Source organism: Otolemur garnettii, unplaced genomic scaffold, assembly GCF_000181295.1.
Source record: "Otolemur garnettii isolate 467f Iridium unplaced genomic scaffold, OtoGar3 scaffold00067, whole genome shotgun sequence".
NCBI classification, from domain to species: domain Eukaryota; kingdom Metazoa; phylum Chordata; class Mammalia; order Primates; family Galagidae; genus Otolemur; species Otolemur garnettii.
The window spans coordinates 295,128-306,015 of record NW_003852462.1 but is presented as its reverse complement, the minus strand read 5'-3'; the positions used below and the strand labels follow the sequence as shown (position 1 = coordinate 306,015).

Here is a 10,888-nt window from a genome sequence, read left to right as displayed (position 1 = left end):
TTTTTTTTGAGACAGAGCCTCAAGCTGTCCCCCTGGGTAGAGTGCTGTGGCATCACAGCTCATAGCAACCTCCAACTCCTGGGCTCAAGCGATTCTCCTGCCTCTGCCTCCCAAGTAGCTGGGAGCACAGGTGCCCGCCACAATGCCTGGCTGTTTTTTGGTTGCAGCCATCATTATTGTTTAGCGGGCCCGGGCTGGATTGGAACCTGCCACCTTAGGTGTATGTGGCTGGTGCCTTAGCCACTTGAGCCACAGGCGCCAAGCCGAGTGTGTTCGGGGGTTTGTGATTCAGCTGGAACGAGCTTTCTGGTGATGATTCCCCCTTCTCTTTCTTCCTAGAAAAGACAACTGGCAGTGCAGAGTTTAGCGTTTAATTTAAAAGATAAGGTCTTTTGTGAATTATTTCCTGAAGTTGTGGAGGTAAGAAAGTGACAGTTGGGATTTAGCTTTGCCTTCCTCTCTGTTAACACTTTGTTTCAGTACTTGCTGAAGAGGAAGTGTGTGTCCCTGAGGCGGGTGGGCAGGGAGGGGTGGGGGCAGGCCCTGTCAGGACTACAGTGCCAGAGGGGTTTCCCCAGGGTTTCTTGGTGCACAGAGGGGGCATCTGTATGTAGGGAGGATTGAGACTAGCTGGCCTAAAGACCACTCCAGGTGGGCCCTGACATATGGGTCAGGGGTGACCTGAGGCACTGGGAACAGACAATGTGGAGAGTGGGGTGGTGGAAGGGGAGCTGGGCCTCACGGGATGGGGGCCCTGGAGGCACAGGCTCCATGATGGCAACTCACTTCCCTCATCTGTTCAGAGGGGCTAGAGCCCAGTCTGCTGCTTAAAGGCATTGGGCAGTTGAAACGCAGAGGAGAGGAGCCTCCTTGGTGAATCCTAAGGTCAGGAGTGCTAGTCCTAAGAGAGCTGGTTTCTTTAGACCAACCATCGTTTCTTGCTATCTTTCTCTTAGGAAATTAAACAAAAACAGAAAGCACAAGATGAACTGAGTAGCAGACCTCAGACTCTTCCCTTACCAGACGTTGTTCCAGACGGGGAGACCCATCATGGCCAGAACGGGATTCAGCTTCTCAATGGGCATGCACCTGGGGCCGGTGCGAACCTCGCAGGGCTCCAGCAAGCCAACCGGCACCACGGACTCCTGGGCGGTGCCCTAGCGAACTTGTTTGTTATAGTGGGGTTTGCGGCCTTTGCCTACACAGTTAAGTACGTGCTGAGGAGCATCGCACAGGAGTGAGACGCATGGGGCCAGCCCCACTGTTGCTGTTGAGGGACACCGATGCCAGTGCTGGACGTGGGCAGGCTGGACACACTGCCGAGTGCAAGAGGACCCGCCAGATCCTGGGTTTAGCATTCTAAAAACCTTAAAAGGAAAGCGAAAACCAAAATGTGTGATGTGGGTTTGGAGAATGCTCCTGGTTCTCTGCCCCTCTCTGGCCCCAGTGTCCATTGGGGTTGGTTTGGTTGGTGGGGCCGCTCACACTTTGGTTTTTATAGCTTATCTCTTGTATTGTCTATAGACCTGTTTTAGTAAACCTGTTTTTCATTTTATTAGATTTGGTCACTTAAAAATATAAAACTTAATGCCTATTAGTACCGCGTGCGTTCTTGGCAAAGCTCCCTGGCTCATCAGCAGGTGAGAGCTGAGGGGCCTGGTGATAGGACTAGGGCCTGCACGTGGTCAGTGAGGCTTAGCAGGACCAGGCTGAATGGCCAGCATCAGCCATGGATGAGGGGCCAGGGGACATGATATTTGGTCCCAGCCTTTTAAAATGTGCTTATAGTCAGTTGGAATGAAAACATTCTAGAAAGTGCTTGTTTATTATTATTATTATTTTTTTTTATTTTATTATTTTTTTTTTTGCTAAAGTAGAAGTTAAGATTCTGCCTACTCTGTGGCCACTGGGTGTCACCCTTAAAGCCACAGCTAGGCATGGCTGGGGCATGTCGGCCTTGTTAGGAGACAGGCTCTGTGTTCTGGAGCAGTGTCAGCCCAGCCCTGCCCTCCCTGTGCTCTGATGCTGCAGGGGCTGTATGTCCTCAGGTACCTGCAGAGCCTTTTCTCCGAATTCTTAAGTCCACAAGGTCCTGTCCTGTACAGGTGGAAGGTGAAGATCCCAGTGTCCTATAGGGGTCCCCCCAACAGGAGGGTTGGTTCTGTGCCCTTTGAGGAGTCCTCTGAGCCCTTTTGCTGACTGTGCAGGCAGGCTCAAGTGCTCCTTCCGAGCTGCTGGCTCAGGGCTCACTCATGAAAGGGCCCTGAAAGGGTATATCCCAGTGAGTATCCAAGCTGTGTGGGCTCAGTTTTGGGATCCATGCCGCCCTGATTGCTGATGTCTTCCCCTTTTTATGTTTGCATTTTGTGATTTCACCTGCACAGGAGATTTTGAAGATGTATCACATTTAAAAAACTTGTCTGTGAGTGGTGCTGTGTCCAGTGGTGGACACAGCCACAAGTTATCACCAGGAGGGTCCCACTGAGGGTGAACAGCCCTCCAGAGGCTGTGAAATTGATGTGCAGCCATACACGTTCATCTTTGTCTTTGCTTTTTAATCAGTTTATTTAAAATTGCTCTAATTTACCATTTGTATGTATTTAATCCACTCTTGTGAAAAAAAAATCTTTAATTATATTTTTGTTCCTAAGTTTTATGGTGTGTCAGTGTTGGTAGAGATCCTTGTGCATCCAGAGGCTAAGAGCTGGGGAGGCCTATGGGCAAAGATCACTCCTACCTGGCCTGGGGATGGTGTGTTGGGCACGGGATTAGGCCTGTGTGGCAGCAGTGGGTACAGCTCTGGGCCCCGTTCCCCTCTGGCGCTGGACTCCAGCACTAGCCAGTCTGGAGCCTGGCTTGAGGTCGCTTCCCTCAGCAGCGCTGGTTCCAAACCCTTGGTGTTTCCTGAGGCTCTTGGGATGTAGGATGTTAGCAACTAGAGTTTGCCTAGTGCATGCTGTTGTTTTTCACATGTGGAATCTCCACATTGACAACCCTTGGTCAGCAGAGCAGCGGGGTCTGTGGTGCCATGGCATACTGCCTATACTGACCTAGAAAAAGGAGATCTTTGACCCTGTTGGGCTGAGTGTATCTGACCCTTTGTTCCTGCTGACCTTTTTTGGAAGAATCATGGGCCCCTCTGCCCCTCTATGGCATCCCCTGGCCAGCACAGCCCATCCCTCACTGTCCAGACTGTGCTGTGAAGTCTTTTTTTTATTGAGACAGAGTCTCACTTTGTCACACTCAATAGAGTACTGTGGTGTCATAGCTCACAGCAACCTCTAACTCTTGGGCTTAAGAGATTCTCCTGCCTCAGTATCCCTAGTAGCTGGGACTACGGGCGCCTGCCATGACACCTGGCTCTGTTTTTTTTGTTGCTTAGCAGGCCTGGACCGGGTTCAAACACATGAGCCCCAGAGTAGGTGGCCAGTGTCCTAACCACTGAGCTATGAGTGCCCAGCCTGAAATCTTTCCATATAGGGAGAAAACTCATAAAAATTCATGTCTGGTAGATGTGGGTGGAGAGCATCTCCTGGGTGGATGCCCTGGGCCGGCTAGCTACAGGCAGGCATCCGGGTCTGAGAGTAGCAGCAGTGGCAGCCCACAGAATACCTGCTGGGGACTATCAAGGGTTCTTTGCTATTTCTCCAGGGCCTGGGGGTGTCGGGGTATCTGGGTTTGGGGTTGGGAATTAGGGAGAGCCAGCAGCTGGTCCGGAGCCTCCCCTTTCTGGGGGCAGCTTAATAGATTCAGAAGGGCAGGGTCATTTTAGTGGTTTCCTAGGGGACTCCTGCACTCACCAGAGGGAGCATGGGGAAGCAGATCTGAAGGTCTTGTTCCCCCTCTATGCTTGTGCCTTGCAAAGCACTATCCTAGCTGCTCTCTGTCAGTACAGGGCTTTGCTCCTTATGAAGTTACCTGGAGATGGGAATGCAAAGGCTCATCCTCCCTGGCTCTTGGGTGTGGTTTGACTCCCTGTAGCTCCCAGCCTCACTGGGACAGGCCTTCAGGTCCAGCCTTCCAGCTGTTGGTTAGCGTTGGGCAGAGATGGAGGCCCACCCTCCAGTCATAGGGAAGCACCCTGCCAGCTGGTGTTCTGAGAAATGTGCAGAGAAGTAGGGTGCTGTGCCTGTAGAGGCTCTGGTGGCCCTAGCAGGGCCCTCTTAGGCTAAAACACTAGCCCACCCCAAGCCTGGATTGAGGCATGTGGGGGCTGTTTTCCTGACCTGTGCTGGGGTCCCAGCAGGGCTGGCTATAGCTGGGGCTGAAGGCACTGTCTGAGGAGCTTAAAGCTACAAGAATGCTCTCTAGGGAGGTTCCTGCTCCTCCGGATCCACTTGCTGAGAGTTGCTTGGTGCCTGTGGCTCAAGCGGATAAGGCGCCAGCCACACACCTGAGCTGGCAGGTTTGAATCCAGCCTGGGCCCACCAAACAACAATGATGGCTGCAAGCAAAAAAATAGGGCATTGTGATGGGTGCCTGTAGTCCCAGCTACTTGGCAGAGGCAGGAGAATTGCTTACACCCAGGAGTTGGGAGGTTGCTATGAGCTGTGATGCCATGGCACTCTACGCAGGGGGACAGCTTGAGGCTCTGTCTCAAGAAAGAAAAAAAAAGAGTTGGCCTCTCGGTCTTGTCCTTGGAGGTGGATTCTTCCTCCAGAGGACCAGGAGGGTGAGGGGATAGTAGGGGGTCCCTGGTGGGCACTTTACACACGTCTTCAGTTTTGTCTCTTGGATGGCTGGGACTGGGGATGGGGTATCTTGCTTGGCCACCTTCACCATTCTCTGCTGATGTCTGGAAATCTCTACGGGGTATCTGGAACATTTCAGTGCTATCCACTGGGACCTCTATGCCCACTATTCTTAGCCTTGACTGTATATTTGGACAGCTAGCTGGCAGCCCCCACCTCTTGGCCACTGAGGGTAGAGGGGAGGGGGCAGGGAGGGGCAGATGGAAGAGGCCCTGGATCAGGTAGGTGGTGGAAAGGGGCTAGAACTCTACACAGCTGGTGGACAACACTGCACTTAGCAGGTGAAGGCGGTGCCAGACAAAATCAAGTTGTGATGGGAGGGGAAGGATGGAGGAGGGGGCCCTCCAGCAAGGGATAGGAAGTGCAGCCCCACCCACAACCCAGTAGCCTACTCCCTGGAAGAGCCCATCAGAGTTCAGTGGGGGTCCTGCCCCCTTCTCCATCCTTTGAGCCCTCCCCTTGGAGTTTGTGGGGTGTAGGAGGAGGAGGGGTTGGGGAGGAGGCCAGGGCTTCTTGGGCTGCAAGGGCCCAGTGCAGAGAGGCTGGGGACTGAGCAGGTCTCATCAGTGGCAGTGTCTTCGTTTAGTCAAGGCGCCACTCTGGCTCATCTGTCTCAAACATGTACCAGCAACCTGGCATGCCCCAGGGCCTTACCCCAAGGCCACTCTGATTACTGCCACCCCCAAGAGAGTCCCTGGTGCAGGGTTGGCCAAGCTGAGCTACCACAGGATACAGCCATGTAGTGCTATGCCTGGGCCTGGACTGCGGCCCTCCTCTGGCCACAGCTCAGAGTCCTGTTGGGGGACTTGGTCTCGAGCCCAGCCGGCACTCAAAGGCCCACTGGCTGCGGGTCACACACACTGCCCCCCCCCCCCCCCCAACGTAGGTAGGCCCAGTTCACAAGGGCATGAGCAGGTACCACTTGGAAACTGCCTTTCCCGGTTTCCCTTATAGGCTCTGTCTTTCCTGGCTCTGACCCAGGTCAGGCTTCCTGACCAAAGGCAGGTTGTGGTCTTGGTGGGGATTCACTGTAGCCAGAACAGCTAGCCTCTGGGGTCTCTGGGAAGGGATTGGGGAGAAGGGAGGGACTTTCCAGCAGGGGCTGCAATTAACCCTTTGAAGCACTTGGCCTGTTAAACCCTGAGCAACCTGTGCTATTAGATGTAATTGCTGGGGACTAGGTGGGGGCTCCATGGTTCACCAGACCCCATGCTGGGAATCCTGGCCACCCTACAACTTGTAATGTTTCTATCCCAGGGCTTACCTGCTCCTGTGCATCCCAGGCCCTTCATGGCCAGTAACCCCTGTCACGAGAAGTGCTCTGCCTTTGGAGGACTCAGGTCTTAGTCTGTACAGGGGACTCCCGCAGACTAGAGACACTCCCCCCCCCCCCCCCCCCCGCCCATCTGCTTCAAACCTGGGCTTCTGCCCTCTTGAGCTGAAGGTCTCTTGAGGGGTTTTGAAGTGCAACCTGGGGCCTCATGCTGCTGTCCTGTGTGGTGGGCAGGATTGGGAGGGGAGCAGAGGTGGTGTCCCTGAAGCCCCCTAGCCCTCATGCCTTTGATCCCAGCCTCCCTCCTCCCAAGGGCACCTCTATGGTAGTCTGCCCAGCTGCCTCAGCCCATGCAGCCCCACCAGAGCTTGAGGTCCCATTTTTCCCATGGGCAGGCCAAGGAGTGTTAAGGAGGCAGCTCTCCCAGCTGAGGAGGGTGGGCTGGTTCTTGGGGCAGAAGGGTACAAGGCAGGGGTGGTTGACAGAGGTGGGATCCAACCAGCCACCTAGGAAGGGAGGAGGCACCACTTGCACACTTGGTGGTAGTTCCCTTAGAGAATAAAGACCAAGATCAGCCTGGGGATTGTTAGAGGTGAGAGACCTCTATCAGCTTGGTGTGTGCTCCCCTGCATCTGGGATGCCTGCTCTTCCTGTGGGGTGGGTTTAGTCTCCATCTGCTCCCTGCTACCTCAGTCCTTGGCATGTCAAGGGGAGGTAGCAGCCAGGGAAACAAGCAGACCCCAATGTGAGAGGAGGAACTGTCCCTAAGTGGGGCCTAGGTCAGAGATGGGGAAGCCCCCAGGAGAGAGGCCTGTCTGGTCCACTGGAGAGGACCCTGGAGACCAGACCTATTCTCAGAACCTGGCTCTTGCTGGGTTAGAATTCAGGCTGACCTCAGGATGGGTCCATGGCCTGGGCCATGACTCCTTGGCAAACCCTGCCCTGGCAGGGGCTCCCTCCTGGCCAGGCAGCTTCTGTTAGATTCCTGCCCATTCCACACTCTTGAGTCTGGCATGTAGACCTCCTTGCTTGGTTCCCAGGCCAAACTCTTCCCCAGCTCACACCCCTTAAGCACAAATTTCTCCTCTAACTGGAATTGGGGCTCTTCTGCCTCTGCCCTGGCTTTGGGGCAGGAGCTGGGCCTAAGAAGAGCATTAGGCAGCTCTGCCTGGCCCCACCCAACCCTTGCTTGAATAGGGTGGTCCCGCTAGGCTTAAGCCCGAGGAGTGGGGCTGGCCAGAATGCAGAGACAGCTTGCACTTGGACCAAGCCCTGTTCCCACTACCCTCAACATCCAGCCCTAACCCTTGCATTGGCTCTTGACCTGACGCTGTCTCTGAGACACTTGGACAGGCTCTTGGACTACTGGCTCCTGTCCTGTCCCTACTCCCCATGCCCTCACCACCCCTGCCCCCACCTCTGCCAGGACCAAGCCCATGTTGGAGTTAGGAACCCAGGCATGGCTCAAGCAGAAGCCTGGTCTTTGGCCTGCCTGTGCCCCTGCAGGGGGGATGTCTGAGTCCCTCGGAGTGGCTACCTGGCACTGCTGGCCTTTAGCATCTTTCTTGTGTCTGTCTGTGTCCCTTCCAACCAAATGCCCTGAGGTTCTCAGCTCTCTGCTGGGCACAGTGGGACAGAGGCCTGGTGGTCAGCATGCTAGCCCAGTTCCCTGACCTTGCAGCCTCCTGAAACCTTAGGACCAGAGTTGTCAGATGCCCACATGACATGGCTAAACTTTATCCAGCAGCCAGACTATGGGGTCTTGAAGAAATGGTGCTGTAGGCGAGACGAGAAGTCAGTGACCCCTAGGCTGCCTGGGGCCAGCCCTTCCCTTCCCTGTGGTCTGAGCCCAGGGAAAGCAGTGGCTGTGACTCCCACTGGGACCCTTGCTCTTCTACTGCCTCTCTTTAGCAAGGCCTCTTGGGTCCCCCAGGACCCAAATTCCTGCTTTAGGAATTTCAGGAGATGCTGAAAGGTAAGGTTCCCTTCCCCATCCAAGGCCAGAGGTACTGGCCTGAGCTGACCCTCTGCAGCTGCTCCCCTGCCCACAGAGGCTACTGAACACGAGTTTCCAGGGCTGCTTCAAGGACTGGGCCCATAGCTGGTGTCTGAGGCCTTCCACTGCCAGGTGAGGGGCCTGCAGATGGTGGACAAGATGACGCTGCTGGAGCTTTGTGGCTTTCAGGCCGTGAGTGGGGATGGGGCCGGGGCCTGGGGCCTCCAGAGGCCTTGACCAAGTGCAACAGGGAGTAGGGTGCAGGTGTGTACCCTACAGGCAAGATGGGCCCAAGGCCACCACTGATAGTCACCAGGCACCTATATGGGCAGGGGCACAGAGGGTGAGGTGTGGTATCAAGTCAGACTGTGGGCCCAGATCCCACCTTATGTCAAAATAGGCCTGGGGTTGTGGACAGCCATGAGGCCAGGGAGACCCTCTCTGTGTGGATTGGTGGGGCCTTGTTTGCTCCTTGGGATCTGGAACCTGTGTCCTGAAGCCTAGGTGGGCAAGAATGGAGGGTCAGCCCCATCCTGCCCACTGGTGAGAGAACCAGGGCCCAAGTCATGGGCTGACAATCCCTGGGGCTTCCTCCAGGCTGGTTTGCAGGGGAGGGTCCAGGCCCTGCAGCCAGCCACTCACCTGCTGCCTCTCATAGCCCACTGCCCAGGGTGCCTTCCTACGGGGGTCTAGCCTGAGCTTGTCCTCAGGCCAATTCACAGTGCCTATGTCTGGCATCTTCCAGTTCTCTGCCAGCCTGCACGTGAGTGATCTTGGGCCCACAGCATGTGTGGGGTAGGTAGGGGCCTTCCCAGGTAGGTGCCGTATTACTGGCCCTGGGCCCAGGTCCCATTGGAGAGCTGCCACCTGCTCTGCTGGGGACTCTGACTGGGTGTGGGGGGTCATTGTCTCTTGTCCTCTGGGCTGTGGGGTCACAGCTATCCTCCTGGGCTTCAGGCCCTCCCTCACCCAACCCCAGCAGCCCCTCCTGGGCCTGCCCACTGTGCACACCTCCCTGAGGGCTCTCTCCACAGGCCACCATGCACTGCAGGACCAGTCATGCATGAGTGAGCCCCCAGGGGCTAGGGTCCCAGGTGGGCATCTAGAAGGGACACGGTTCCATAGGGATCTCTGGGCCCTAGGGTGTGGTCTTGGCCCAGGGCCAGCTCTGCCCTCACCTTGTCCTATGTGATCTGCAAGGTCCCTGGAGGCTATGTCAGGCCTGGAGAACAACAGCAAGATCTTCATGGCCTAGGTGCAGGGGCTGTTGCAGATGCAGGTGAGGCCAGAGCAGGGGTCATGGGCCCACTCAGGCTCAGGCAACATAGTGGGTGGACTTAGGGATCATGATGAGCTTGGGGGCCTCGGTTCAGCCCCTCCAGCCAGTGGAAGCAGGAGGAACACTGGCCACATGGTCACTCCAGACCCCTGGGCCTGAGTGGCTAGACTGGGGCCACCACAGTAATGTCCACTGTGGGTGATTGTGGGCTGGACAGTATGCAACACTGGTACTGAGGTGTTTGTGGACAACAGCTCTGGGATTGTTTTCACCATCTACAGCAGCTCCAGCTTCTCTGGGGTGCTCCTGGGCATGCGAGGAGCTGCCAACTCAGAGGATCCCCCCTTAATACCTTGGTCACTGCAATAAAGCGTCCTTAGCTGGCTCAGCACCTGTGGCTCAAGCAGCTAAGGCACCAGCCACATACACCTGAGCTGGCAGGTTCAAATCCAGCCCAGGCCTGCCAAATAATGATAGCTACAACTAAAAAATAGCCAGGCTTTGTGGCAGGCGTCTGTAGTCCCAGCTACTTGGGAGGCAGATGCAGAAGAATCACTTACGCCCAGGATTTGGAGGTTGCTGTGAGATGTAATGCCATGGCACTCTGCCTAGGGGGACAGCTTGAGGCTCTGTCTCAAAAAAAAAAAAAAAAAAAAAGCATCCTTAGCTCTCCCTGTTGCCCTTGGGCACTACCTGGTCATTGTGTTGGTGCAGGTGGAGGTGCCAGCTGCTGAGGTTATGGGCAGGGGCAGAAGGGTCCACATGCAACAGCGAGAGCTCAGAGCATAGCTGCAGATTCCCATACACAGCCTTGGGACAGACTTGGTGGGGCTGGGGAGTTAGATGAGTTCCCTCCTGGCAGCTTCTGCACCTGCTGCGACTGTGTTTATCCTGAGGACAAAGACAATTGTCCATGCAGGTCCCTGCTCAGCCCTGCCTATGGCCAGAGACTTGGAGGGCAGTGGCTATGGACATCCCAGGCCCTGTAGCAATGGAGTGCTGGAATCCTGGGAGGCTATGGGAGAGCCATTCGGGGTGTAGAGGCCGCACACAGGCTGTGCTCTGTGTGGGGTTGGAGGGTACCCACAGGCACAGGTACAGTGGCCCCAGCTCTGCTGCTTCTTACCACCTTCCCCAGTGATACTCACCATGCCCCAAAGGCTAGGGTTCCTCTGGGCCTTTTGGGCCAGAGTTGCCCCTTTGAGACCAAACCTGGCCTTAGGGCCCCACCATAGTCCTGTGCATTTGGGGACCCCCTACTCCTACCTCATTCTGGTTCTCTCAAACTCAGGCCTAATATAAATAGGCCACAGGATGTCCCACCTCTGCAGAGCTACCAAGGTGCCATCTCTGGTTGGCATTGGGACCCCTGAGCAGGTGGTGGTACCTTCCAGCCCCAACTCCTCCAGAAGCTCAGGAGGGCTGGCCCAGGGCCATCTCCTGAGGGAGGATGGACTACAGGGGGTGGGCAGGTGGGTCATAGGCAGGTGGGTCCTACGTGAGCTGGGTGGGAGGTGGGTCAGGTCCCCTAGAACCTTGGCCTGTCTGGGAGGAGTCACAAGAAGGCCCTTCCCAAAGCCTACAAGTCA

The 10,888-nt window shown here is 55.7% G+C and overlaps 2 protein-coding genes across 3 annotated transcripts in view; both read left to right on the top strand.

Moving 5' to 3' along the window:
- Positions 1-1,597, top strand: part of UBE2J2 (ubiquitin conjugating enzyme E2 J2) — a 17,076-nt gene extending 15,479 nt beyond the window's left edge. For both annotated transcript variants that reach the window (XM_003793183.3, XM_023515172.1), the window contains exons 6-7: positions 340-420; positions 957-1,597. In XM_003793183.3, the coding sequence (XP_003793231.2) occupies positions 340-420; positions 957-1,241 (366 nt within the window). In that variant the 3' untranslated portion in view covers positions 1,242-1,597. The remainder of the gene's footprint in view (positions 1-339; positions 421-956) is intronic.
- A 3,354-nt stretch (positions 1,598-4,951) lies between these two features.
- Positions 4,952-9,668, top strand: C1QTNF12 (C1q and TNF related 12). The gene is given in 7 exon segments (XM_023515137.1): positions 4,952-4,972; positions 7,706-7,822; positions 7,936-7,999; positions 8,076-8,212; positions 8,679-8,815; positions 9,221-9,299; positions 9,537-9,668. Coding segments are annotated over 7 exon segments (687 nt in total).
- The last annotated feature ends 1,220 nt before the right edge of the window (positions 9,669-10,888 follow it).